The 27777-nt window shown below is 41.5% G+C and overlaps 1 protein-coding gene across 9 annotated transcripts in view; it reads left to right on the top strand.

Annotated features, from left to right (window-relative positions):
• LOC138763236 (microphthalmia-associated transcription factor-like) overlaps nucleotides 1-27777 on the top strand; it is a 296887-nt gene that overhangs the window by 67339 nt on the left and 201771 nt on the right. Inside the window, exon 1 of one of the 9 annotated variants that reach the window (XM_069937071.1) lies at nucleotides 13870-14367. The exons of the other annotated variants lie outside the window; for them this stretch is intronic. Within the exon in view, the coding sequence (XP_069793172.1) occupies nucleotides 14252-14367 (116 nt within the window). The 5' untranslated portion in view covers nucleotides 13870-14251. Of the gene's footprint in view, nucleotides 1-13869; nucleotides 14368-27777 lie in introns of those variants that run through there. 9 annotated transcript variants of the gene reach the window in all.

Below are 27777 nucleotides of genomic sequence, written 5' to 3'. Positions count from 1 at the left end.
CTCATTCTTCAAAGGAGTTTAATGTAATTGTTTAAAACAATTTGAAAAGGAATATTTTCTTTTGTTAAATTTCTTATCCAAAAGATAATGCCATTGCACCAAATTGTTAGCTTGAATTTTGCTCAAATTTCTGGGGTGGCATCTGAATGTAAACCACACATACTCATATTGTTTTTTTTTAATCAAAACAAATTGACTCGTGGAGCTAGTTTCTAACATTTTAGAAAAAAAAATAATCTGAAATGGTTTCATCTCTGGAATTCTGCACTTCTTTAAAGGCTAATAGCAAACGGGAAACTTCCAACATTTTTCAGCAATTAACTTGTTTATGAAATTTACACACTGCACCTGATGTGTTTTAACTGCCACAATGAAGGGAATGTTTAACAAATGATTTATTAAGAGTACATGATTTCGCAGTAAACTACGTTATACCAAGCAATAAAATGGAAACCAAGCACTTTTAATTAGCACTAGTTTAACATCAAATTGTCCTTCAGTTCAAAGCTTTCCCTTTGCTCTCTTTTTGGAGACATTATCAATTTGTGCACCATATTTGCAAGTAAGGATTTACACCTTCGTAGTGTGGCAGAATGTGCTGGAATAAAATGGCACCAAACTGAGAACATTTATCTGCCTTCATTCCGGATGCCCATGCTGAAGTTCCAAATCTCATTGATTTTCCTTGGAGTTCAGTCAATTGTTCTCTTGTGTTGGACTCCTTAAGGAGTTTGTTAATCTAACCCAAACTTCAATTCCCCATCATTTACATCGGGGAATCAGCTGGCTGATCTTGCATTAGTTTCATCCAGATGCAGGAACAGCAAATTCTTTCTTTTCAATACTGTTAAATGGTTAAGTAATCCTGACGAAGCAGCAATGCTAAGTATTAATTTTTTTAAATTGAAATTCAGAAAGAATGCTTTTCTACTTCAATTTGTTGATCTTGTAATTTTTTTCAATTCTATAATTTTTCAATAGTCTGAAAATAATTCACAATATTTGATCACTTTGACAATTTGGATGATCAAGCTTGGCTGGCTGTCCATGTTTGTGTTTGAGCTGTTTTGTGGGTGGGTCTTGCTCCACCTTCCACACCTGCCTTCCATCCAAACTCGTGTGATGACATTATGTTATGTTAGATCCTGCTGCCTTTCACAAATTTGCAGGTTAGGATTATAACTTGACTGCAACTTGAAACTGGTGGATTGCTTAAAAAGTAGTCTGTATTCATCATTTTGTTCAAGTTTATTATCATTTGACTGAATATTTACAACCAGACGAATCAGCGCTTCTCTGGACCACTGTGCAGACACATACACAAACACAATAATAATTACATATGAAGATAGTAATCACATTTATATTTTAAATTCTTCTTCTCTCCAATATTTTGGGATGATTTACTTGGTTATAGGGTACTGTTCATCAATCTCACAGCCTGTGGGAAGAAGCTATTTCCCAGCCTGCCAGTCCTGAATTTCATGCTCCTTTACCACCTCCTTGATGGTAATGCACCAAAGATGCTGTCTGCTTGATTGAAAGGGTCTTCTGTAATAAAACCCTATTAGAGCAATGCTCTTGACAAATGTCATCAATAGAGGAAAGGGAGACCCCAGTGATCTTCGTGGCCATTTTGTTGATCCTCTGCATTGACTTCTAGTCTGAAGCTTTGCAGCTACCGTACCACACAAGCCTGACAGGACGTTGACACTTGTGCTCCAGGTAAAATGTTTTCAAGATTGGAGCCAGTAGCGTTGCCTTTCTCAGCCTCCTTAGGGAATACTGTTGCACCATCCTGACTGATGAGAAGATGCTGTAGGAAAGGATGCCCTTGATGTGCACACCAAGCAAACTCTGAACACATTGGAAGGTGAGCAGCATGTTCTCATTACCTTGTGTAATGGAAATTGAAAAATACACATGTTGGTGACATGGTTTTAAAAAAAGGAACTCACCAGGTCAAGCAGGACAATAGAAAGGACACTGCTTAACCTGTTGAGTTTCTCCAGCTTTGTGTTTTCACTTCAACTACAGTGTCTGCAGATTTTCGTGTTTTACGTTGGTGAGATCTCACTAGGAATATTGTGTGCAATTTTACTTGCCAAGGTATAGGAAAAATGTCATTAAACTGGAAGGGGGTACAGGAAACAGTCATCAGAATTGGAGGATTTGTGTTTTATGGATAGGCTGTGACATTTTTCACTGGAGCGTAGGATGCAGAAGCGTGACCTTGTATATAAAACTGTGAAGGGCAGAGAGAGGACAAAGGCTCAGTTTTTATCCCCCAGGATAGGGGAATCTAAAACTACAGGGCATAGATTCCGGGTGAGAGGGAAAATATTTAAAAGAGACCTGTGGGGCATTTCTTTTCCACAAAGCATGGTGGAAGCTGCCACAGTAAGTGTTAGAGGTAGGTACAATGTTTAAGAGATTTTGACAGGCCAGATGGCCTTCTCCTGCTCCTATTTCCTGTGTTCTTGTGTATAAATAATGTCACTCCTTACTTTAGTCTCAATGAAGAATTCCAACGGAAACATTAATTTACCATTTTCTCTCTATGGATTCTCCTTGACAAGCTGAGTTCCTCCAGCATCTCCTTGTTTGCTCAGCTGCAGTATACTTGAGTTCTTCATCTTTAGTATTATTCAGGTAGATAAGAATAGATGAAGCAATTTATCCCTCAGTGCCCGCTAGTTACAGCTTGGTAACCCCAGTTATTTATCAGTCTTAATATATTTAGCCCCAGTTCAATTGTCCCTTCTGTCCTCTAAAAATGCAATGTTGATTCATTAACTTGAAGGCTGCACACCCCAGTTGTACTAAAGCAGCTTGTCACTCAATATATTCTTTAGTCCCCTTGCTGTGAACAAATACTGAAGATGCAGGAGGTCATTAAAAGAGTCTTCCACGTTGAATGCCTGGCTTTTATGTTCATGTCTCTCTCTTTTATCAGGCAGATTTAAATTTAGTATTTAAAAATAACAAGCATAAGGAAAAAGCATCAAGATCACACTATTAAAATGTGACATTTTTTTCACTGGTTAATAAATGGACAATCTGATCTTTCCCCAAGTGGGGCTTCTGGTGATTTACAGATGATTTCCAGCTTGGAGATAAAACATTCTTCAGTAACAGCAGTTAATATCTAATTTGCCTCTGGTACATCTCAAGCTTTTCCCCAAATGGAGTCATTGAACAAGGATGTCAAATGGCAAGCCAGGGTTGGAAACAGATCACCCACAGCAGCTAAACCTTGTCTCTGATCTTCACTCCTTTATTTAACACTGAGTGGTGCTTCAGGAGATCGCCAGAAAATATTGAGCTGCTTGAATTTTTAAATTCTGATTGTCGGTTCAAGACAATATTGCTATCGTGCAGACATCAGAGCACAAGCTCGGTGCTGTTCTGCAGCAGAAGCCAGGAAAAGAGTGATGCGCTTTCTTGCATTTTTGCCCACCCTGCTAAATCTGAAGTAATTGGTATTACAAGTTCTGCACTATTATTAAAAGGCAACAGTTATGAAATGTGTCATTGTTCTGAAGTCTTATTCTTCACAGCACAATGTTGCACTAATAACTTATTTTTGTTGCACTGTAATGGAAATAGACCCTGCTTTATTCCAGGAGCAGTGGCACGTGTACAAGAACAGCATATACGAACACTATGCCCTCGATTATGTGTAAAATCCACTAAAATACTGGAATCAGTTAACAGTGCAATGATTTATTACAGCTTGATTATATTTGCTAGCTGCTTTTGTTGATGCCTGAGTGGAAAATGTAAACATTTTCATGCTGTACACTGACCAAATAGGAACCTTTCACAAACTCTTAAGGACGACAAAGCCTCTGTCAGTGTGAACAATGGATCTTTTGTGGGATTAAATTTTCAGAACTTGGGTCAATACGATATGAAGAAGGCTGTTTCTTTTGAGTATTATGTGAATGTAGCTGAATGTTTTTCTCTTTTTTTATGGTCCAGTAAAAGTAAATCACATCCTGATTCTTTAGGAATAATGGCTTCGTAAAAACACAAAAGGCAAATAAAGAGGACCTAGACTGTCTGGCTGGACACTGCCAACTTTTTCTCGTATCTATACTGCTGCTGTTCATCCCAAGCCAGGGATATCAAGAAAAACAAAGCACCCTGATAGTCAGCCTTGAAATTTTTGGGGACTTTGGAAAGTGTCACATCTGTAATTTCACTGCCTCCTGTGGTCTTTAGGATACTTCAAGCAAGAAATGTAGGCCCTCGCTGTTCAGATTGACTTGTTCACGCAAGTCAGGCCTATATTGCAGTATTTTCCATTAATCCCCACCATCTTAAACTAACCAACCTTTGGATCCAGTTCAAGAAAATTCTCATGACTCTATCAATGATCATTTGTATTGAACATTTTTGTTATACAGTGGCAATACCATACTGATAACTCAAATCAAGTCACCTTTATTTATCATTCATACTATGCTTGCATGGTAAAGAGAAGATAGCATTTGTCCAGGACCATGGATTATATTTACATAAATATAAGTGAGAATAGAAATTAAACATCTTAAAATATTAAGACAGATGCAGTAAAAGTCCGTGGTACAACATCCACATATGTTCTGGGAATACAGGAGCCTGATGGCCTGATCTATGCGGCACGGTCTCTTCCTTCACCTTTACCTCTAAAATTTAGATGAACTTAAATTCCATACTTTTGATTATGTAATGTAGCCTTCCATTAAAAACATTATTTTTAAAAATTCATCTTGCCCATTCCCTGTGTTAGAGAATAATTGACATGATGGTGAAGAGCAGCCAAATGTTCTATTGATTTGAAAACCAAAGACCCATTTAATTTGTTGCTATCATTTGTTTTGTTTTATATTGTGTACTGAACTGGGATTGACTAGACGTGCGCTGTACTGACAACTGGTCCCGCCTCCTGGCTCCTCCCCCTAGGGCCCATTTATAACCCTGGTTTCCCACCTACACCCAGAACCCCTCTGAAGCCTATTCGTGAATCCTACCTGTGTTCTAAGTTAATAAAAGCGTTTGTTCTCCCTCCAGTCGAGTGTGAGCTTTTATCTACGCTGCAATTTTATTAGCTTAATAAACAAGGATGGAGGCATTACTCAAGCCCAGTATGCTGTTAATAGACCCCCTGATGCAGCTGAGGAGTTTGCATATTAGCTAACTACTTCCAGGCCTTCCTGAATGTGACCAAAGATGTCTTCCATACAGACGAGCTCCAGAGGTTGGCACTCATCTCAAGGATAGGGACGAAGGTGTATGCAGTCGTTTGAGACTGTCTGACATATGAGGCTGCCATCGAGGCACTGAGGGCCCACTACTTGAAGGCCCCGAACGAGGTTCTAGTGAGGCACTGGCTTACCCAACGTCGCCAACGGCCCGGAGAGTTGATTGACAACTATGTGCTGTATCTGAGGACATTGACAAAGAAGTGCAGGTATGAGGCCACTTCCAGCCACGTCTGGGTAGATTAACAGATCTGGGACACTCAGGTTGCGGGGGTCCGCTCGAGGTATGTGAGGCAGTGACTGCTCGAGTTGGGAAGGAAGGACCTTGCTAGCCACATCGAGCTGGCCAAATCACTGGAACAGGCCAGTCTCAAGAATGATTACCTCGAGGCCAGCAAACTCACGCTCTCAGGTGAGCACCTCTAAGGACCGGCTGCTTCTGCTACGGCAGCCCTTGCTGTAATACCTGCCGCTTCCTGAGCCCGGGAGTGCTTTTTCTGAGGCAAGGGACAGCACCCCTGTGCCCACTTCCCGGCCAAAGACTTGGCATGCTCCAGCTGCGGGAAGAAGGGACATTGAGCGAAGGTCAGCCGAATGAAAGGAGGTCTGGGGAAGTCCACGGCCTGTAACGGTCCTGGATCTGATTCCAGCCCCAGGCCGTCTGCTCCGGACTTGCCCAAGATTGCCTACTGTGCTACCTCCCACCTACGGAAATGGTGCGAAAAGGCTTGGCGGCCATCTTGCAGTGGTCCGATTTTGAATTTGGCGCCATCATCATCGGAGGAGAAAGGAGGGCGGCCAATCTGCCGCACCACACATACAGCCCCTGAGGAAACTGGCATATCCCAGGTATGATCCTTCTATTTTCAGTCCAGGTTTGTTTCTTTTGCAAAGTCAGTTCCAAAACTGATCCAAATTTTATTTCAGCTTTAAGACAAATCATGATGAGTGAAGAACTTGCATCAAAACTCACCCATTAATTTGTAGAAATAATATTTATCAAATGCTAGAAATTCACATGAACCAAAATCTCTTGACTTTTGAAAAAGGGAAGTGATCCGCCACTGGCGCCACTACCTGGCCGGCAGGAGATTCACACTCCTCACAGACCAGCGGGCTGTGGCATTCATGTTTGACACTACCCACAAGAGCAAGATCAAGAACAATAAGATCCTGTGCTGGAGAGTCGAGCTGGCAACCTACAGCTACGACATCCAGTACTGCCCCCGGAAGTTTAACGACTCCCTCAAAGCCCTTTGCACCTGCGTGTCTATGCATGATGACAGGTTGCAGGCATTACATGAGTCCTGGCGTCACCTGGTTGTACCATTTTGTTAAGTCCGAAATCTGCCGTACACCGTCAGGGACATAACCGAGGCCTGTCGGGTCTGTGTGGAGTTGTAAACCCCATTTCTTCTGCCTGCCCCAGCCTTTCTAGCATCTCAGCATGGACTTCAAAGGGTCCCTGCCTTCCATGAACCGAAATGTCTACTTCCTCACGGTAGTGGATGAGTACTCATGCTTCCCTTTCACTATCCCTTGGCTGGACACCTCCACGGCCACCGTCATCAGGGCCTTGGGGCAGATTTTCGCCATGTTTGGCTACCCCGTCTTCATCCACAGCGACCGGGGGTCTAGTTTCATGAACGACGAGCTGCGCCAGTACCTGACGGCGAAGGGCTTCGTGACCAGTCGCATGACAAGCTATAACCCGAGAGGCAACGGGAAAGTGGAACGCGAGAATGGGGTGGTCTGGAAGGCGGTCCTCCTGGCTCTCAGGTCAAAAGGGTGGGCCGTTGAGTACTGGCAGGACCCCCTGCCAAAGGTGCTCCATGCCATTCGGTCATTGCTGTGCACGGCTACCAACGAGACCCCTCACGAGTGCCTGTTCTCATTCCCCAGGAGGTCGGTGACTGGAATGTCAGTCCCAGCATGGCTCACATCCCCGGGACCGGTGCTTCTGCATAAGCATGTACGGACACACAAGGCTGAAGCCCTGGTAGAGCAGGTTTTCCTCCTTCATGCAAACCATAACTACGCTTACATTAGGTTCAGCAGTGGCAGGGAGGACACCGTCTCAACCACGTACATGACACCAGCAGGATCACCCACCACACCATGCCACTCTCCAACCCAGGATGACACTGACCGGGCATACATCCCCTTCCCCAGGCAGCTATGGGGCACACAGGGCCTCCTTGACCACCAGCGGCCTGCTTCAGGCTTAGGAGACGAACCCGACCCCCCCACACATCCAATACGACCCGCATACGTCAACCCCGGCCACCCCTCCGCGCAGCACCACACCAGCCACACACACCCCTGCCGCCATCCCCCCCACTTCCCCTCTGACCAGTGGCCAGGAGCCAGTTCTACGACGGTCACAGAGACTCCGGCGGCCGCTGGATTGTCTCAACCTGTAAATATTGTATGTACATAGTGGGTGCGATTCCTTGTTACTGCCTCCCATCCCCCGGGACAATTTTAAAGAAGGGGGTGAATGTGGTGGTACACCACCAGCCTACTGCGGGGGGCAACCTCTGTACCTGCAGGAGTGTAAGGGTACAGGACAACACCTGGCCGGCTGTCAATCAGTTGACCTGAATGGATCAAACCCCACCCGGTCGGGTGTCAATCACCTTCCGGGATATAAGCCTGCGCTGGCCTCCCAAGGCTTCACTCAGAGTTGCTGCAGCCACAGCCAGCCTGGCTCTGTGGAAGTCTTTGTGGATTAAAGCCTGTTGTACAGTTTTTATCTTTCTAAGCCAGATTCTGGCTAACAGCGCACCACAGACCCGTGACAATACCCTGAGACACTTCAGTATTGATGCACTGCAGCTGGAATCCTTAATCATTGGGCAACAATGATTTTTTTTTTGGTGCAAGGTATAATTACATCATGGGTATATTTCTATGAAAGTAAGTTAGGAAGGAATAAACCACTTGACTCCAAGTCTGTTCATAAAATATCATCATGACTGATTGTCCAAAATCAGTTTTCTATTCCTGCGTACTCCCCATATCCCTTGATCTCTTTTAGCCATGAAGATTATATCTAACCCCTTATTGAAATATGTTTAATAATTTGGTGTTGAATGCTTTCTGTGGTAGAGAATTTCACTCGTTCACAACTCTCTGGTTGAATAAATTTCTTCTCATCTTGTTATTGTATGGCTTAGCTCTTTGTTCTTGGACTGTGAGCTCTGATCCTGGACTCCTTTCCATTGGGAACGATCATTCCTGCGGCTAATTTTGGTTGGGTTCTCTGAAATCTTCTCTCATTCTCACTCCTGTATGCCTAATCAATCCAACTTCTCAACTTGCTGTCCTAGGAATCTCTCCATGGCAAGAACATTTTTCTGACAAGGAGACCAAAAGCTACTTTGGTGTGAACCAAAATCTCACAGTAATGAAGGCACCACCATTGCATTTCTTAACTATTTTGTGCATCAGCAGGCTTTAAATTGAGCAAGTGGTCCACTGGGATACCAGGTCTTACTGCATTCTCCCTTTTTCCAATTAGTGATGTTGAAATAAAGATTGGCCTTTTGTGTTTTTGTCACATCCTCCTGATCTCTGAAGCTAAGCAGGCTTAGGACTATACTGTACTTGGAGGGGAGACCGCCTAGGAACACTAGGTGCTGTAGGTTTCTGTGAGGAGCACTGGACAAAGTGGCGGTTCTCTGTCTACCTTATTGTAGACGTAAGTCTAAAAATTTCATTTATGTTACATTCTAAATGTAGTATTGCTTGACAATAATGGATCATTGATCACGTACTCACATTATACTGCTTTTCTTGTACTTTTGCCTGCCCCTCAATCTCCAAGTGGATTTTCTGTGCTTCCTTCTCTCAACCCAACACACAAACAGATCTATGTTATCTGCAAATTTGGATGTATTCTATTTAATTTCCAAACTTTGAATAACTGGTTTGAAGACCATGGTGAAGCAACAATAAGCAGCTATTTTAAGATTTGGGACCAATATTTTTCTCTACATTTAAAGTGATAAATTTACATTTCTAAAAATCTTGCAAGTTCAAGTCACCTTTATTTATCATTCATATCATGCATGCACGGTAAAGATGAGATAGCGTTTCTCCAGGACCAGGGAGCTTATTTTCATACAAGTTAGCATAGAAGTTAAACACATTAAAATATTAAGACTTGCACAGTAAAAATCCACAGTTCACTATCCTCATATGTTCTGGGAATTCAGGAGCCTGATGGCTTGGGGGAATCTGGACCTAAGGGCCTGAGTGCTGCAGTACCTCCTACCAGATGGCGGGAGAACAGTTTACATGAGGGGTGGAGTCCTTCACAATGTTTATTGCCTTTTTACTTACATTGAGTGTTGTAGATGTCCCTCATGGTAGGAAGAGAGCCCCCAATGATCTTTTCCATGGACTTCACTATCCTCTGCAGGATCTTGTGGTCCGAGGAGGTACAGCTTCCAAACCAGACGGTGATGCAGTTGCACCGGATGCTCTCAATACATCCTCTGTAGAAGGTAGTGAGGATGGAGGGTGGGAGATGAACTTTCCTCAGCCTTTGCAGGAAGTAGAGGTGCTGCTGGACTTTCTTGGCTATTGAGTTGGTGTTAGTGGACCAGGTGAGATTCTCCACCAAGTGCACTCCAAGGAACTAGATACTCTTGACGACCTCAACAGTGAAGACCATCAATGGTCAGCAGAGCGTGGCACTTCATCTCTGTTTGCTGACTCATCATTATTACTAATCAGGCTCACCATGGCCGTGTCGTCAGTGAACTTGGTGATGTGGTTTGAGCTGTGTTTAGATGCTCAATCATGGGTCAGCAGAATGAACAGCAGTGGACTGAGCACGTAGCCCTGGGCGGGGGGGCGGGGGGGGGGGGGTCCTGTGCTCAGATTGCCTGAGGTCTCCCCGACAGGAAATCAAGAATCTAATTGCAGAGGGAAGTATATAGATGCAACAGGTTTAACTTCCTGATCAGATACTGTGGTATGATTGTGTTGAATGCTGAGCTGAAGTCAATAAACAGCATTTGAACATACAAGTCCTTTTTTTTCTCCATGGGTGAGGGTGGTGGCCGATGGCATAATCTGTAGAGCGGCTGGGTCTCTATGTGAACTGCAGGGGGTCTAGTTACGGGGGCAGCAGGAGCCTGATCCATGATGAGCCCTTCATGATGATGGACATGAGTGTGACAGGACAGTAGTCATTGAGGCAGGACACAGACAGCTTCTTTGGCATGGGGACAATGGTCACGGCTTTGAAGCACCATTGAAGCACTTCATCCCACACAACTTTGATTGATCGCAAACAAATACAATACAGTTCAAGACCAGCTCAATAAACTATTTATTGTGCCTTCTGAACACTTAAACTTGTGCTTCTGTAGTTGCAATGCTTTTCTTCCATTGACTGTTTGAAAATTGAGTAGATGTGAAACGAAGCTCGGCACACAAAAAGAAGCAGGCTCAGGGTCAAGTGGAATTTATTTTAACATTGTACTGTCAGCTGTTGTTCACACTCCACTGCCACTGATGTTTGCAATGCAACTGCAAGTGAAAAATTATCCTGTTTTATTAGTTGCAATCAAAATCTTTCCTGAAGTCTCCTTTTTGATCCAGGATTTGAGTGATATTGGTATGCAGTTGACAAATTTCTGCTTAATCTTAAAATAATAAAAATAAGTGTGGTAATTGGAGAAGAAAACAGAGCACAATCCACTAGGTATTGTGTTCTTTAGATTAGGGAAAAAAGTACAGAATTCACCGAGTGCCTTGGCCTATATTCGCCTCCCAAGCAACCCTTTTTTAAAAAAGCTGCTTATAATGTTTCCTGAGTTTGTGGACGAGAAACGGAGGTGTTCTCTGGCTGGCTTTTGTGGTGAAAATTGTCTTACTTCCGCAAGGTGGAAAAAAATGCAACACTTTGGATGTCCTAAAATCTTTCGTGGCCAATTAAATGCCCTTTTTGGAGTGTAGCCATTGTTGTGAATCTGTTCTTGCAATCAGTAATTAAACAATTGATCAATTCAGCTTTTTTTTTTAAAAAAGGGTTGCTTGGGAGGCGAATATAGGCCAAGGCACTCGGTGAATTCTGTACTTTTTTCCCTAATCTAAAGAACACAATACCTAGTGGATTGTGCTGGCAAATGCCCCAAAACTGTCAGTCGAGACCTTTCTGAATGGTGGTGCAGCATTGAAAGGCCAGATATTCTAGGCCTGCATCAACATTCCAACACTTTTGCATTATGGCTTTAATCCAGTATCTTCTGGTTTAGAAGTTGGGAATACTACAACAGAGAAAATCTAGCATCTTTGTTATATATTTAAACAGACCTCCGTAGTAAAAACACGAAGGACTGTAGACATTGTGAATGAAGTAAAAACATAATGTTGGATAAACTCAGCAGGTCAAACAGTGTACTTTATATAGCAAAGATAAAGATATGTAACCAACATTTCTGGCTTGAACCCTTCACAAGGAACGAGCAAAATGTAGGCAGGTGCCTGAATAAAATGGTGGGGGAAGGGGCAGTGTCCTACAGGTAGGAGGTAATAGGTGGATAATGGAGGGATTAGTTGTATGGTATCCTTTTTTTAAAACAATGTATATATGTGTGGAGTGCTTTTGAACCACACCTTGGAATACAATTTTAAACAAATGTACATGTGATATTAGAGCACATAACCAGAAGCATTGTCAAAGAAGACAAAGATGAAAAATGAAAAAAAAAAATGAAGAGATCTGGGGAAGAAATTCGAGGGCTTGGTAGTTAAAGCTATGCTGACAATGCTGGAGTAATTAAGTTAATTATGAGGTGAGAAATTGCAAATGGTACATTACTGAAAATTGTAAACTGTAGAGGTCTGAAGAGGATGGGAGGAGGGTGAGAAAAGTGAGGTTTTGAAGGATCTTGCGGGGGGGGGGGGAATCAAAGCACAAGAACCATGTCAATGCATAGGACAGGAAAAGGCTACAGCACCTTCATGGACATGAGTCTTCATTCCATGAAGGACATTTACAAGAGGCAATGTCTCAAGAAAGCAAGTTCACTCACTACCCAGGCCAAACCCTCTTCATCCCTCAAGAAGGAGGTACAGGAGCCTAAAATCGAATGGCACAAAACAGCTTCTTCCCCTCTGCCAACAGATTTCTGAATAGACAATGAATGGCAGACACAGTACCTCACTTTTTCTCTTCTTTTGCACTACTTTATTTATTTATTTAAAAAAAATGTTATTTATAGCAATTTGTGAACTGTAATGCTGTAGACGCAGAAATGAAAACTATCTCTCATGTTGTTTAAATGTGGAATTGAGCTCCAAAATATCTCTGTCATTGGGAAAGGCTAAGAAAAATGCTTGAGGCCTCAAGCATATGGACTTAACCAAAGGCTTTGAAATGGGGAGAGGTTGGAATATAGTGGGAGGGAGGTAGGGGGAGAAGAACAGGGAAAAGAGGAGTGAGGGGGAAAAAGTGGCAGGAGAGAAGGTAGGGAAAGGAGCACAGAAAGTAAATGGAGAAAGCATGGCAGTTGAATACACTGGACAATAAAGATTTAGCTTCCTGGACACATTTGGGTGTATTTTATGGATTTCGAGCTGCTGAAAATTTTCCTATCGCATACCATATTTTTAAACCTAACCTATTTTTTTGTGATTTCCTGTCATATTTTAAGTTTCCTAGTATATTGCCTATAAAGCAAGCTGTTTTGGTCAGACCAAGCATGCCTGGGCATGCACTCAGTGCAGGTGCTATGCCAATGTTACGCCTGGGCATGCTTAGTCAGGATAGATGCAGATAGGCTATAAAAGTAGCTTGTGCATTACATTGATATAGATAGAATGCATGTTCAAGCATACAAAATGATGACGTGCAACATGTCATGGAAAATTCATTTTCTGCATTCGCATTTGGACGTCTTCCCTGCTGATCTCGGTGCAGTCAGTGATGAACATTCACCAGGACATTGCAACCATGGAAAAGTGGTATCAGGGCAACTGGAATCTGTCAGTGCTGGTTGGCTATTGTTGGATACTGATACAAGAGGCATCAGATGCTGAGTACAAACAAAAATCAACAGCAAAACATTTTTTAGGTCATTTGCCCTCATTTAGAATGTGTCAGCATCATTATGTGATTTAACATGCTAAATTCAAAAAAAGTTAATTTTAATGTTTCTCCAACTTTTTACATGGTACAGAATGGATAACAGAGTACATATTTGCCAATGACACTTCAGTTGTCGGCAGAATCACAAACAGCAAGGAGGAAGTCTACAGGAGGGAGATAGATCAGCTCGTTGAATGGTGTAACAATGACAACCTTGCGCTTAACCTCAGCAAAACCAAGGAGATGATTGTGGACTTCAGGAGGAAGTCGGGGGAACTCGACCCATTTCTCATCAAGGGCTCAGTAGCGGAGAGAGTCAAGAACTTCAAATTCCTGGATGTCAACATCTCTGAGGATCTGTCCTGGAGCCTCCATGTCATTGCAATCATGAAGAAGGCTCGCCAATGGCTATATTTTGAAAAGTGTTTGAAGAAATTCGATATGTCACGAAGACTCTCAAAAATGTCTACAAGTGTACAGTGGAGAGCATTCTGGCTGGTTGCATCACTGTCTGGTATTGAGGTGCCAACTCAAGACAAGAAAAAAAAACTCTAGATGGTTATTAACTCAGCCTGTGACATCACAGACACCAGCCTTCTCTCCATCAAGGACATCGACAAGAGGCGGTATGTTAAAAAAGCAGCCTCTATCCTCAAAGACCCCCACGACCTCGGCCACACCCTCTTCACTCTGCTACCATCAGGAAAAAGGTACGGGAGCCTAAAGACAAAGTCAGCTTCTTCCCTGCTGCCATCAGATTCCTGAATAATCAATGAACCAAAGATACTGCCTTACATTTTTGTATGCTTTTTTAAAAAAAATTATTGTTGCAAGGTTGTTTCTATGAAAGTTTGCACTGTGACGCTGCCACAAAACTGAATTTTGTGACTTGTTCATGACAACGAATTCTAATTCTGAGAGAGAGCTTGAGATGGGTGAGAAACAAAAGAATCTGAATACAACACCAAATTTGTCAAGGAAGCTTACATGGAGGAATGTGCTAACACACAGGTAATGTTACTCCTTTAGCCATGCCTGTTAGCACTGTTTGAGACCAGAGAAAGATGGGCCCACATTTCTGATGCCCCTCTACAATCCTTTGATACTGATTAATATGATCTGTAATCCTTCAGACCCAGAGAGAGCAGAGCATTTGATCTGATTTGCCCTCATTTAGAATTGTGTGTGGGAATGCAGAATTTTGGCACAAGTAAGAAGAAATGTTTTAACTATTCTAGATGCATTCCATCGATTAAAAAGTGTTCAAAGGCAAAATATCTGAGAAATATGTTAGGCAGGAGGGTGCAGGATGGTTCCTGGACAACTCTACCCATCTACTACATGACCACATGGTTGTGCAAGTGCTTTTCATTGATAATTTTTCTGACAGACTAACAAACATAATCCAGCTCCAAACAATATAATGTGACAATATGAGGCCTCTTGCTCCAGAGTGAGGATTTGCAATGCATAAGCCCAAAGGTCCCTCCTTCTCTGGTTCTATTTATCAACAGCATACTACACAGATTTGTGTGTTGCTCTCCCTAGTCAGTAATATTCACTTGTTGATATCATTGATATCCTTGAAGTGCAGACTTGCAGCATGAAGGAAATGTCACTGGAAAAACAACGAAGAGAGGACTTGATACGACATCAGAATGGAAGACCTAAAAGAGGGCTTGTTTGGGGAGCAAAGGTGATCTGCAGTAAAACCCCTGGTATCTGGTGATTGATTGATGCTGGATAAGTGAGTTTTCCAATTGCTCGAGACTCGTTCTTACAATGCCTAATATGTGTGCTTTAAGAATAAATAGTTTAAAATACAAAAATACTATACTGTACTTTCATTGAACAAACTTTACTTGCATGAATCTATAAACCTTAAAACATTTTACTTCATTTTCAGTCACATTTTTGAAAAGATTTAACTGTTGCTGCATCTGTAGGTTCCTCCCCCTCTACAGTGCTGCCCAAAAGTAGAAGAATAACATCATAATTAGTGCCCACTCCTCCCCCCAAGTTTACAGATAAAGCCTTACTAATATATCAATAAAGATACAGACTCTTACTCAGCAGGGATATGGAGACACTTTAAGAGAGTCACCTCAACGGCAAGTGGCATCAACCAACTCTTCATCCGAGGCAACACCATTTTATTCAAACACAACTTTATTCAAACAGCTGTCTCGAGCAAAGCACAACCAAGGCACTCCATTGGCAGAATATTTGCTTCCATCTTCATTAAGGTTTATGTATTAGTTCAGAGAGCATTTACAATGACAACATTAAATTTTATTTGTTTTAATCCTTTATGTTGGTTGCTTGAGGTTGCTGGTTTCTTGAATTCCACATACCAGGGGTTCTTCTGTATAAGTGTAATTTATACAAGTGCTTCAAAGGTTACCTGATGAGTCACCAAAGGGATAGCACCAGTCCCAAATGGCTTGTGCAAAATAGCTCTGGATAATAGTGGTTTCTGACAAAATTGACATGAAATGACTTGAACTGGAATGGACAAAGTTGTATACAAACTGCAGGTTCAAGTCACCTGGGGTGATCTTTCTAGAACTGCAGGAGATCGTTTTAATGTGAGAAGGGAGGGATTGAAGAGGGATGTGAGGAGCAACTTCTTTCAAAGGGTTGTCCATACCTGGAATGAGCTGCCAGAGGAAGCAATAGAAATGAGTACAATTTACAATGTTCAAAAGGCATTTGAACAGACATATGGATAGGAAGGGCTTAAGTAAAGGCAAACGGTATGAGCTGATGTTGGTTGCAATGGCCAACTAGTCTGTTCTGTGATCTTATGTACACAACCACATTGCCATTTACAAGTTTTTACACCAGGGTTGTATGTACTTTAAGGTGCAATTTCTCTAAACTGGCCTTGTGCAATTTTCGAGGATATTACTTTTATCATGCATTTGCTGTGTGAAAATTTATGTCTGATCCCTCTGAAATTTGTGTTTCCTGCATCTTATAATTCAAATAAAGTATTAGTTGCCAAAGAAGATAAATTTTCTCTGATGAATCGGGGAAGTTGACAACCATGATTGATACCAGAATGCTCTTTTCAAACAAAAAACTCCTTTTGTGATTCTCTGTCTTAGTGTTAGTTCAACATCATCTTGATTTATGCAGCACGCATAATTTATATTTGTTTTGATTTGTTAACAAGAATGAATGCTTCAGACAAAGAAAGGCCAGTGAGATTTACTGTGTATTGCATTTATCAAAATAAAGACAGCTAAAAAGGATGTAGAGAAATGAAGGGTGGATATCATGGATTCCAGTGTTCACCAGGAGAAGAGTATAAAATAAAAAGGATGTGTCATACAGTAAATGGCTGTAAACTTTTGATCAATCAATAACATCCATCCCAACATCTAACAGGAATAATGTACATCAGCAAATGGAGAAATCAATCACTGATATTGATTGGCAGGGAAAATTATGAAATAATGTTGACCTCTGAGGTGTAGTTTACAAAGACATCCATATTATGATTGTTTCTAATAAAAATAAGAGAGAATTATTCAACGTGAATTTCTAAGATCGAAATGACACGAAATTGCAAAGAGCAATGAGTGAGAGCAATCTTGCTCCACTTGAAACAGCAATATCTCTGTTGACCAAAGAAGAAATATAAAGCATTAAGGGAAGCAATGAGTGTGCCACAGTTACTTTAGCATGGAACAGAAAAGTCATCTATACACAGTGTATCTGAAGAATGATGTGAAATTTTTAATATATTGTGCCAGTTTTTGTATGCAAAACATACATACTCATTGTTTTTTAATCAACAATATGTTGCTTTAAAATGCATTTAACAGGGTGAAATATCAGATGAAGGAGTGGATTTTAGATGTTTATTCTTTTGATCGTGATAAATCAAAATGCGGACTGGATGAACTTGTATCTCAGAGGGAGTAATGCTTTTGTGGTAATGACTTGAGCCCGGTATACTACGTGCAGTTTGGAAAGTAGAAAACACACTCAGATTATCAACCTCTTATAATTTTCCATAATACTGCTGCGAATTGGCTGAAACAAGATGAGCAAGCAGATACTTGTGCAACTGTTTTTTCTTCTGTTTGGGAATGGGAATATTTGACTTTTTAGTGGAATGTTGTATGGTTCCTGCTTTTATATAGACATTTCCATTTGAATGAAATAAATCTGGTACAACTGAAATGTGAGTCAGACGAGGAAATTATTCATCAGATGTAGTTTTGTGAGTTTTGCATCCAATCTATTTTTTCCACTTTATCTATAATTTGCCTTTTCATAAAGCACTTTAACATTTTTTTTGTGGTTTAGCTGCTTTGAGTGGATAAATGCTGTTTATTTAGATAATGTTTGAAACTTGGTTTGATTTTGATGGTGCAGGAGGCATTGTATTCAATGATCCTGTTCACACTGCACTGTACGTGATTTAAGGTTATTAAATGACTTTTAAGTAAATATTGTGATTTCCAAAATTTGATTTTCTCCTCCAAAGAAATTGATAGTGAAAACATAACAGTTTCAAGATTATTTATGTGGGGCAGAAGCAGATAGAGAAGTGTTACATTTTGTGAGGAACAAAATGCATCAAATTGTTATTTGATTCTTGGACCTCCCAGCTGAGCCTGAACGTGACCTGTGGTAGAGAAAATGATGGTTCCTCTCACCGTCACTGCCAAAGTCCAGAAAGGTGAGAGGTGACTTCATTGAGGTATACAGGTATAACCCCGCTTTACAAATACTTGCTTTACGCAAATTCGCTTTTACAAAGAAACCCGTGTTCACTTTTACAAAAGAATTTTTGCTTTTATGAAAAAGCAGCCAGTGGAGTTGTCTCAAGGTGGCCGAAGGGGCTGTCATAGAGTAGTTGGCGGGTGGGGCCATCAGCCCTTGGCTGGCGGAGCTGTCACAGGGTGGTCTGCGGGGCAGTCAGAGTGCAGTCTGCGGGGCAGTCAGAGTGCAGCCAGTGGGGCAGTCAGAGTGCAGCCAGTGGGGCAGTCAGAGTGTAGCCAGTGGGGCAGTCAGAGTGTAGACAATAGACAATAGGAGCTGGAGTAGGCCCTTCGGCCTGTCGAGCCAGCACCGCCATTTTACAGATCATGGCTGATCACTACTATCAGTACCCCTTTCCAGCCTTATCCCCATAACCCTTAACTCCTTTGCCCACTAGAGTCTTATCTAACTCTCTTTTGAACATAATCAGCGAATCTGTCTCTATCACCCTCTGTGGCAGAGCATTCCACAGATTCACACTCCTCTGGGTAAAAAAATGTTTTCTCATCTCCGTCCTAAAGGGCCTACCCTGTATTCTTAAACTATGCCCTCTAGTCCTCGTCTCCCCCATCATTGGGAACAAGTAATCCGACTTCACCCTGTCTATCCCCCTGATAATTTTGTATACCTCAATCATGTCCCCCCTCATCCTTCTAAACTCCATCGGATACAAGTCCAGTTTTTCTAGCCTTTCAGCATATGTCAACCCCGCTATCCCTGGAACTAACCTTGTAAATCTGCGCTGCACACCTAGCTAGTATGAACTTCATAGCTAGTATGAACTTCCTCAAAATTCCTCAAAATTGGAGACTAGAACTGGACGCAATACTCCAGGTGGGGTCTCACCAGGGCCCTGTACATCTGCAGAAGGGCGTCTCTGTTCCTATACTCCAATCCCCTCTTTATGAAAGCCAACATGCCATTTGCCTTCTTCACAGCTTTCTGAACCTGCATGTTAGCCTTCAGTGACCGGTGAACAAGTAGACCCAGATCCATTTGCACCTCCCCACTCCCTAGCTTGTCTCCATTTAAATAATACTCAGCTTTCCTATTATTGCCCCCAAAATGGATAACCTCACATTTGCTCACATTGAACGTCATCTTCCATTCAGCAGCCCACTCCCCCAACCTGTCAAAGTCCCTCTGCATTTTCCTGACATCCTCCTCACACCCCACACCGCCACCCAGTTTAGTGTCATCTGCAAATTTGCTCATGTTATTAATAATCCCCTCATCCAAATCATTTACATAAATTACAAACAACTGAGGACCCAATACCGATCCCTGTGGCACTCCACTCGTCACATCCTGCCATCCTGAAAAAGACCCGCTTACTCCAACCCTTTGTTTACTACTTCTTAACCAATTTCCTATCCATGTCAGCACCTTACCTCCAATACCATGCTCCCTGATCTTGCCCACTAGTCTCCTGTGTGGTACCTTATTAAAGGCCTTCTGGAAGTCCAAATACACCACATCCACTGGCTCTCCCAAGTCCACCCTCTTTGTCACATCCTCAAAAAATTCCAGAAAGTTAGTCAAGCATGACTTACCCTTAAGGAATCCATGCTGACTAGCCCTTATACTATTATTTCTGCCTAAGTGTTCTGCTATTACTCCTTTTTTATGATAGATTCCAATATCTTCCCCACCACTGACGTCAGGCTGACCGGTCTATAATTTCCCGTTTTCTCCCTCCCTCCCTTCTTAAAAATCGGCACCACATCAGCCACTCTCCAATCCTCAGGGACCTCTCCCTAATCTATGGAACTTTGGAAAATGTCGACCAGTGCCTCCACAATTTCCAGAGCAACTTCTTTAAGCACCCTGGGATGCAGCCCATCAGGCCCTGGGGATTTATCAGCCCTCAGTCCCAACAATTTACTCACAACCTCCTGTTTCTGGATCCGGATATCCATTAGATCCCCTACTTCCCCAGGAAAGTTCCCCAAGTCTCTTGATACCGCATGACCACTACCCCCTAACTGACCATAACCTATATCCTCCTTGGTGAAGACAGTTGCAAAGTATTTGTTAAATTCCTCAGCCATCTCCTTGTTTCCGGTAATAATTCCACCCTTTTCCATTCTTAATGGACCAATTTTAGACCGAATCAATTTCTTCCTCTTCACATATTTAAAAAAGCTTTTGCTATCCTCCATTCTATTATTTGCTAATTTCCTCTCGTATTTCATTTCCCCTCTCTTATGACTTTCTTAGTTACCCTCTGATGCTCTTTGAAGGTTTCCCAATCCTCTAACTTCCCAATCCTCTAACTTCCCACTCCGCTTCGCTATCTTATATTTACTCCCTTTGGATTTGATATTACACTTGTAGCCAGTGGGGAAGTCAGAGTGTAGCCAGTGGGGCAGTCACAGGGAGGCTGGCTGGGCTGTCAAAACTCTAATTGTCTTTCCGATTCTTGTAAGTGAAACTACATTGTGTATACATTATTTCTACTTTATAAAGCCTGTGTCAACATTCATATCATTCATTCCTGCTTTTACTATATGTTAGCATTATTTTAGGTTTTATGTATTATTTGATATGGTTTGATGGGTTATTTTTTTGGTCTGGGAATGCTCAAAAATGTTCCCATAGAAATTAATGATAATTGCTTTTTTGCTTTATACCATTTCGGCTTATGAAAGGTTCTGTAGGAAAGCTCTAGTTTCATAAAGCAGGCTATACCTATACAAGATCATGAGGGTGTAAGATCGAGGTGGGCAGCAAGCACCTTTTTCCTGGTGTGACAATAGGAAATAGCAGAGGACATCTGTTTAAGGTGAGTGGAGGAAAGTTTGGGGGAGATGTCAGAGGTATGTTTTTTACTCAGAGAGGAGTGAGAGCCTATAATGCATTGCTGGGGTGGGTGGTTGAGGCTGGTGCAATTTGAACAGTTGGTTGGATGACAGCCTTTAAAAGTTCTTTGGCTAGAAATACTTTTTGATGTTTCTCTGATATTTTTTCAGTGTCTTGATTTTCTGTAACATTTTGGCTACTTCAAATTTTGAATTGCTCAATATTAGGCCCCATTGTTATGATATACCCATCTAGAGTGAATAGCCCATTACAAATTATGAAATGGCTTGTTGTGATCTCTGCTGCAAAGATTTTAGTCTTGTAATGTTTGTTGACAACAAACCATGCCTATTTACTTCATTAGTTTTTTGACAGGGAAACTATGTTTAATTTTGGACCTTTAATTTATAATTTCATTTTCATGATGGTAATCCTCCCTTTCCACCATCCAACTAAAGAGTTACTAGAGTAACTTTGCCAGTGAAAGTGACAAGTCTTTAACTGGTCCAACTTTCAAGATCAGCTGGCAGATCCAGGAATCAAATAATAATTAATAAATGCCTACAAGCTATTCTGTTCAGAAGACAAATGGGGGATGGACAATTAATGTTGGCATTGTCAGTAATAGGTACATCACCAGAGCCAATACAAAATATTTTAAATTTAATTAACTTTCACCTTCATGACATTGCTCTCACTTTTCCTTACCTCAGCCAAAGTGTTACTATAACTCTCACCTGCATCTTTATAACATTCAGACTTGTTTTTTTTCAATACTGTCCAACCAGCATCTTGACTTCTGCAAATTAAATCTGTCTGAGCATGAAGCAATCTTGTTATCATCATATTGTGTCTTTTCCCAGATACTGTCTGCTTTTAGGGTTCAGCTTAGACTAAAGTGAATGATCTTTTGGAAAGTTTGTCCTGGTGCTGTTTTGGCATTACGATATGGCAGAGGCCGACAGCATCGAATCCATGCTGCTGAAGATCCAGCTGCGCTGGGTGGGTCACGTCTCCAGAATGGAGGACCATCGCCTTCCCAAGATCATGTTATATGGCGAGCTCTCCACTGGCCACCGTGACAGAGGTGCACCAAAGAAGAGGTACAAGGACTGCCTAAAAAAATCTCTTGGTGCCTGCCACATTGACCACCGCCAGTGGGCTGATATCGCCTCAAACCGTGCATCTTGGTGCCTCACAGTTCGGCGGGCAGCAACCTCCTTTGAAGAAGACCGCAGAGCCCACCTCACTGACAAAAGGCAAAGGAGGAAAAACCCAACACCCAACCCCAACCCACCAATTTTCCCTTGCAACCGCTGCAACCGTGTCTGCCTGACCCGCATCGGACTTGTCAGCCACAAACGAGCCTGCAGCTGACGTGGACATTACCCCTCCATAAATCTTCATCTGCGAAGCCAAGCCAAAGAAAGACTGTGCAATGGAAGAGCACTGTTTTAAACTCGACCTAAGCCACAATTTAATAATCACATGATCTATCTATTTGTCTACTTTTGCGCATACTTGCCCATAAAAATAAGTGCAAATTTTATTAAGCACAAATTGGCAATACATTTTTTTTTTTGCAGAGCAACTGTTACAAGTCTTTCCAACCATTGGAAAGCCCTTCTCCCATATAATGATAGACAAAAGAAAGATCAAATTCTGTCTCACAATTCAATTTGTAGCAAACCATGAGAACAAAAAGAGATGCCAAATATGCAAAGCACAAAAAAGCTGGAGAATCTCTGCAGGTCACCAGCATCAACAAGAAGCAAAGGATAACCAGCGTTTCTGGCCTGAGCCCTTCATCAAGGGATGAGCAGAATACAGGCTTATGCCTGAATAAGGAGGTTGGGGGAAGAGGAGAAATGGAGGGGCAGAGGGAAGAGCACAGGCCAAGAGGCAAGAGGTCATGGGTGGATACGAGTGGGAGGGCAGAAGAGAAAAAAAGCTGAGATGATAGAGGGAGGAGTAGTTCTCTGAATGGAGAGGGAAGTGGGTGGGGAGCGGGAGGAAAGGAGACCGATGGTGAGGGGCTCAATGGAAGCTGGAAAAGTCAGAATAAGAATCAGGATTTATTGTCATGAACAAGTCATGAAATTTGTTTTGTAGCAGCATCATAATGCAAGCATTCATATTATAACCATCTTAGGACATTACTATATAAAATAAAATAATACTACAATAATAGTACACAAAAATTAAGGCAGTGTCTTTGGTTCATTGATTACTGAGGAATCTGATGGCAGTGGGGAAGAAGCTGTCCTTGTGTCACTGGGTGGTTGTCTTTAGGCTCCTGTACCTTTTCCCTGATGGTAGCAGAGTGAAGAGGGCATAGCCTGAGTAGGTGGAGATCTTTTAGGATAGAGGGTGCTTTTTTAAAATACTACCTCATGTAGATGTTCTCGATGGAGTGAATTCTTGTGCCTGTGACGTCGCAGGCCGAGTTAACAACCCTCTGGAGTTTATTTTTGTCCTGAGAGTTCACACCTTCATATCAGATGGTGATGCAACCAGGACATCTTAAACACGCCATGGTACGCTTGTAGAAGTTTATGAGAGTCTTTGGTGACATACTGAATGGTCTCAGAGACCTCACAAAGTATAGCCGCTGGTGAGCCTTCTTTGTGATTGCATGAACATGGAGGCTCCAGGCCAATTCCTTGTAGATATTGACACAGGAATTAAAAGTTCTTGACCCTCTTCAATACTGAGCCCTTGATGAGGACTGGGTTATGATCCCCTGACTTACTCCTGAAGTCCACAATCATCTCCTTGGTTTTACTGACGTTGAGCACAAGGTTGTTGTTGTTACACCATTCAACGAGCTGATTTATCTCCCTCATGTACGCTTCCTCATTGGTGTTTGTGATTCTGCCGACAACTGTGGTGTCATCAGCAAACTTGTAGATAGCATTGGAATTGTCTCTGGCCACAAATTCATGGGTGTATACCAAGTAGAGCAGTAGGCTAAGCACACATCCTTGGGCTGTCCCTGTGTTGATGTTAATGCCATCTGGTTGGAGGGTGCCCAGTCAGAATATTAGTTGTTCCTCAAATTTTCAGTCACCTCACTTTGGCAGTGCATGATGCTATATTGGTGTGGAACTGTGGAGTGGAATTAAAATGGTTGGCTATTATTGCAACAGGCAGAGTGAAGATTCTCAATAAAATGATCTTACTCTGTGTCCAGTCTCTCTGCAGATTCACAAGTGAAGTATTGCTTCACTTGGAAGGACTGTTTGGGGCCCCAAATGATGGTGAGGTTTGCCATTGGGAGGTTCCTTTTTATTGCAGCAGAGCAAGTGAAGATGCTCAACAAAATGATCTCCCAATCTGCGTCCAGTCTCTCCATTATAAAGAAGGCTAGTATGGGAGCACTGGATGCACCAGCTGACCCCTGCAGATTCACAAGTGAAGTGTTTCACTTGAAAGGACTGTTGGGAGCCCTGAATGATGGTGAATGCCAAATTTGTCCTTTCAGTTTTCTGGCAGAAAGTATAGATTGAATGGCCATCCACCAACCTTAATTTTGAGATCATCCAGTAATATTCACCAAATGGTTTGAATTTTAGATTTTTGACTTTCAATAATTGCATCGAAGTTTGAATTTTGAGTCTTATTAAATATTCAAAACTAAATCTACTGTTGAAACTGGTTTTGTATATTTCAGCTAGTGCCTGAAATTCTGATGCTGATTCAGAAACTTATGAAGGCCTCTTTTATTTAGAATTTATTTTTTGATTAACTGTCTTGGTTAGAAGTTCAAATCAATCAATTTTATTTTGTGAAGGTGAAATAAAGGTGACAAGATGTTTGTTTCTGAAGTTGCATGTAGCTCCCTCTAGTGTCGAAAAGCTCACCAGTAAAATAGGCTTCCATTCAGATTTACTCATGTAGTACATCAAAATCTCAATGTATTTGCATAAGCTCCAGATAAAACAAAAGAGAATTTGAGAACCAACAATTATGAGCAGGGAATGGATGGTGATGATTTGAAGTGAGTTTTCAGAATCCATCAATTGGAAATATTTTGGTCATTTTGCTTTATTCTATTTTACATTTATTTTCTTCTAATACTTGCAGTTGCAACACAAAAAAACATAAATGCTTATTTATTGTTTAGTGTTGGCCATGTTTTTTTTTAATGACAACGAGACAACTTCATTTTTTTTTAAAAAGTGAGCACTTTGACTAAATGATGAGGCTCTTGATCTCATTTCAGTCTTGGCCCAGAAATGAGCATAAGAGGTGAATTCCAGAGGTGGAATGAGAGTGATTTCTCTTGGTGTCAAAGCCAGTCTTTGACTGACTAGCATCAAGGAGTCTTGATAAAGTAGAAATCTTGGGGGAAAATCTGCCTACAATGGTGGTATATAGAACAAAAAGAAGAGGCATGTTTATGTGAGGCAGGTTATTTCTGTCCCAGGATATAATTGCAGGAGATGTTTGGAGTGCTTTTTTGGCTAACCATTTTTGGCTTTTGCATCAATGACCTTTCCTCTATCACAAGGACAGTTTGGGGAATATTTCTTGACTATTGCACAATTTTCAATTTGATTCTCAACTTCTCTAATAATGAAATACCTTTTTCTGTCTGTCCACAGTTAGAATATCCACTCCCTGTATCACATCAATGACCATCCCATTATTATAAGGACATAAACATTGTTGAGTTGATCTGCAACAAGATGCACTGCAGCAACTCAACTGATGTGTTTCAGACATCATCTTAAAGGTATGATCTCTATAACTGAGATGAACAAGGTCAGAAAATGCATGGGAATATCCATAACATAAACATAACATAAACATAACAATTACAGCACGGAAACAGGCCATTAGGCCCTTCTAGTCCGCACCGAACCAAACACCCCTCTCTAGTCCCACCTCCCTGCACAATGCCCATAACCCTCCATATTCTTCTCATCCATATACCTGTCCAACCTTTTCTTAAATAATACAATTGACTCCGCCGCCACTATTTCTCCCGGAAGATCATTCCACACGGCTACCACTCTCTGAGTAAAGAAGTTCCCCCTCATGTTACCTCTAAACCTCTGCCCCTTAATTCTTAACTAATGTCCTCTTGTTTTAATCTTTCCTCCTCTTAACGGAAATAGTCTATCCACATCCACTCTGTCTATCCCTTTCATAATCTTAAATACTTCTATTAAATCCCCTCTCAACCTTCTACGCTCCAAAGAATAAAGACCTAATCTGTCCAATCTCTCCATATACTCTAGATGCTTAAACCCAGGTAACATTCTGGTAAACCTTCTCTGCACTCTCTCCACTCTGTTTATATCCTTCCTATAATTAGGCGACCAGAACTGCACACAGAACTTTCCCTTTCAAGTCATGCGCTATCTTGGTGTGATAATGTATCAATTTCTTTAATAATTTCAGTATAAATCCTGGAAATGTTTACCCACTATCATTAAGGGAATGTTGTTGTATTTCCACATGGTGACCGAGCATCTAATTCAAAACCATCAGCCAGCTTTTAATATTCTTCAGCATATCAACAAATCATCCAAAAGGATAGAAAATTAAAATTCTCACGGCGTGGTTTGGCCATTTTGTTTTATTCTATTTTAAATTTATTTTCTTTTAATACTTGCAGTTGCAACACAAAAACATAAATGCTTATTTATTGTGTGCTGTTGGCCATGTATTTTTTTTTCAACTATGAGATAACTTCATTTTTTTTAAAAAAGTGAGCACTTTGACTAAATGACGAGGCTCTTGATCTCAATTCCAGAGGTGCAATGAGAGTGATTTCTCTTGGCATCAAAGCCAGTCTTTGACTGACTGGCATCAAGGAGTCTTGATAAAGTAGAAATCTTAGGGGAATATCTGCCTACCAGAGTGGTATTTAAAAAGAAGAGGCATGTTTATGTTAGGCATATTGGGCCTTTTCCCAGCTGCCAGGAACAACATTTCATCCATTAGTTCTGAAGGGGTGTGGTCTCTCACCCATCAAAATGTAGTAGCTTAGCTGCCCTTTCCCTATGGGACATGCCATATACACAAAATAAAGTGTCCCACTTGCTGATACGTGGTGGATCCCGTAGGAAGTCGCTGACCCTCTTAGTGACTGCCTGGTCCAGGGCATTGACAAGATGGTAATAATGACTGGTGTCCAATTCGACTTTGCAAAGGTGTGTCAGCCTGTTGGAACCACAGTTCAGGCTTCACAGCAACAGCTGTAGAATCCATGTTTGTCCACAAATATAATTTTTGACTCATTGGGGTCACCAATTATGGCCACTCGAATCGCAGTGGACGTGACAAAATAACCATATAAGGTGTTTCTAGAATTAATCAAATGAATTTACTCTTCATAACCCGTACAACCTTTTAAAAGCCAGAATCACGCACTGATGTCATCATGGTCAGTTTGATGCCTCCTGGGAGTTGTAGTGCTGCCATAGCGCCACTACAATTTCAATAATTCTGCAGACCATGATGGGGCTAATGATGTAACCAGGACTGAGGTTTCAATTTCAGTATATTCAACATTACAAAAAGGAGGCAGTGTTTTTAATAAAGGAAGATATCAATGCTCTGGTGACTAGTGATAGATGCAATGAATCAGTTTGGGTGGAAATAATGAATAAAAGGGGAAAGAAGGGTTGAATAGTGTACAAGACCCCAAAGTATGTATCACCCTTCAATAGAGCAAAACATAAATGGGTAAATATCAAAAGCATGTATGAGGGAACTGTAAATACATCATTTTTTACTGGTAAGTTTATGATGGCAGTAGGGTTTATGGATTGCACCAGGGATTGTTTATTAGAACAGTATGTTGCTGAATCGAACCAGAACCGCGGT

The sequence above is a fragment of the Narcine bancroftii genome, chromosome 5 (assembly GCF_036971445.1).
Source record: "Narcine bancroftii isolate sNarBan1 chromosome 5, sNarBan1.hap1, whole genome shotgun sequence".
Taxonomy (NCBI): domain Eukaryota; kingdom Metazoa; phylum Chordata; class Chondrichthyes; order Torpediniformes; family Narcinidae; genus Narcine; species Narcine bancroftii.
Note: the sequence above shows the minus strand (reverse complement) of the source record. Positions and strands in the feature narration are given on the sequence as shown.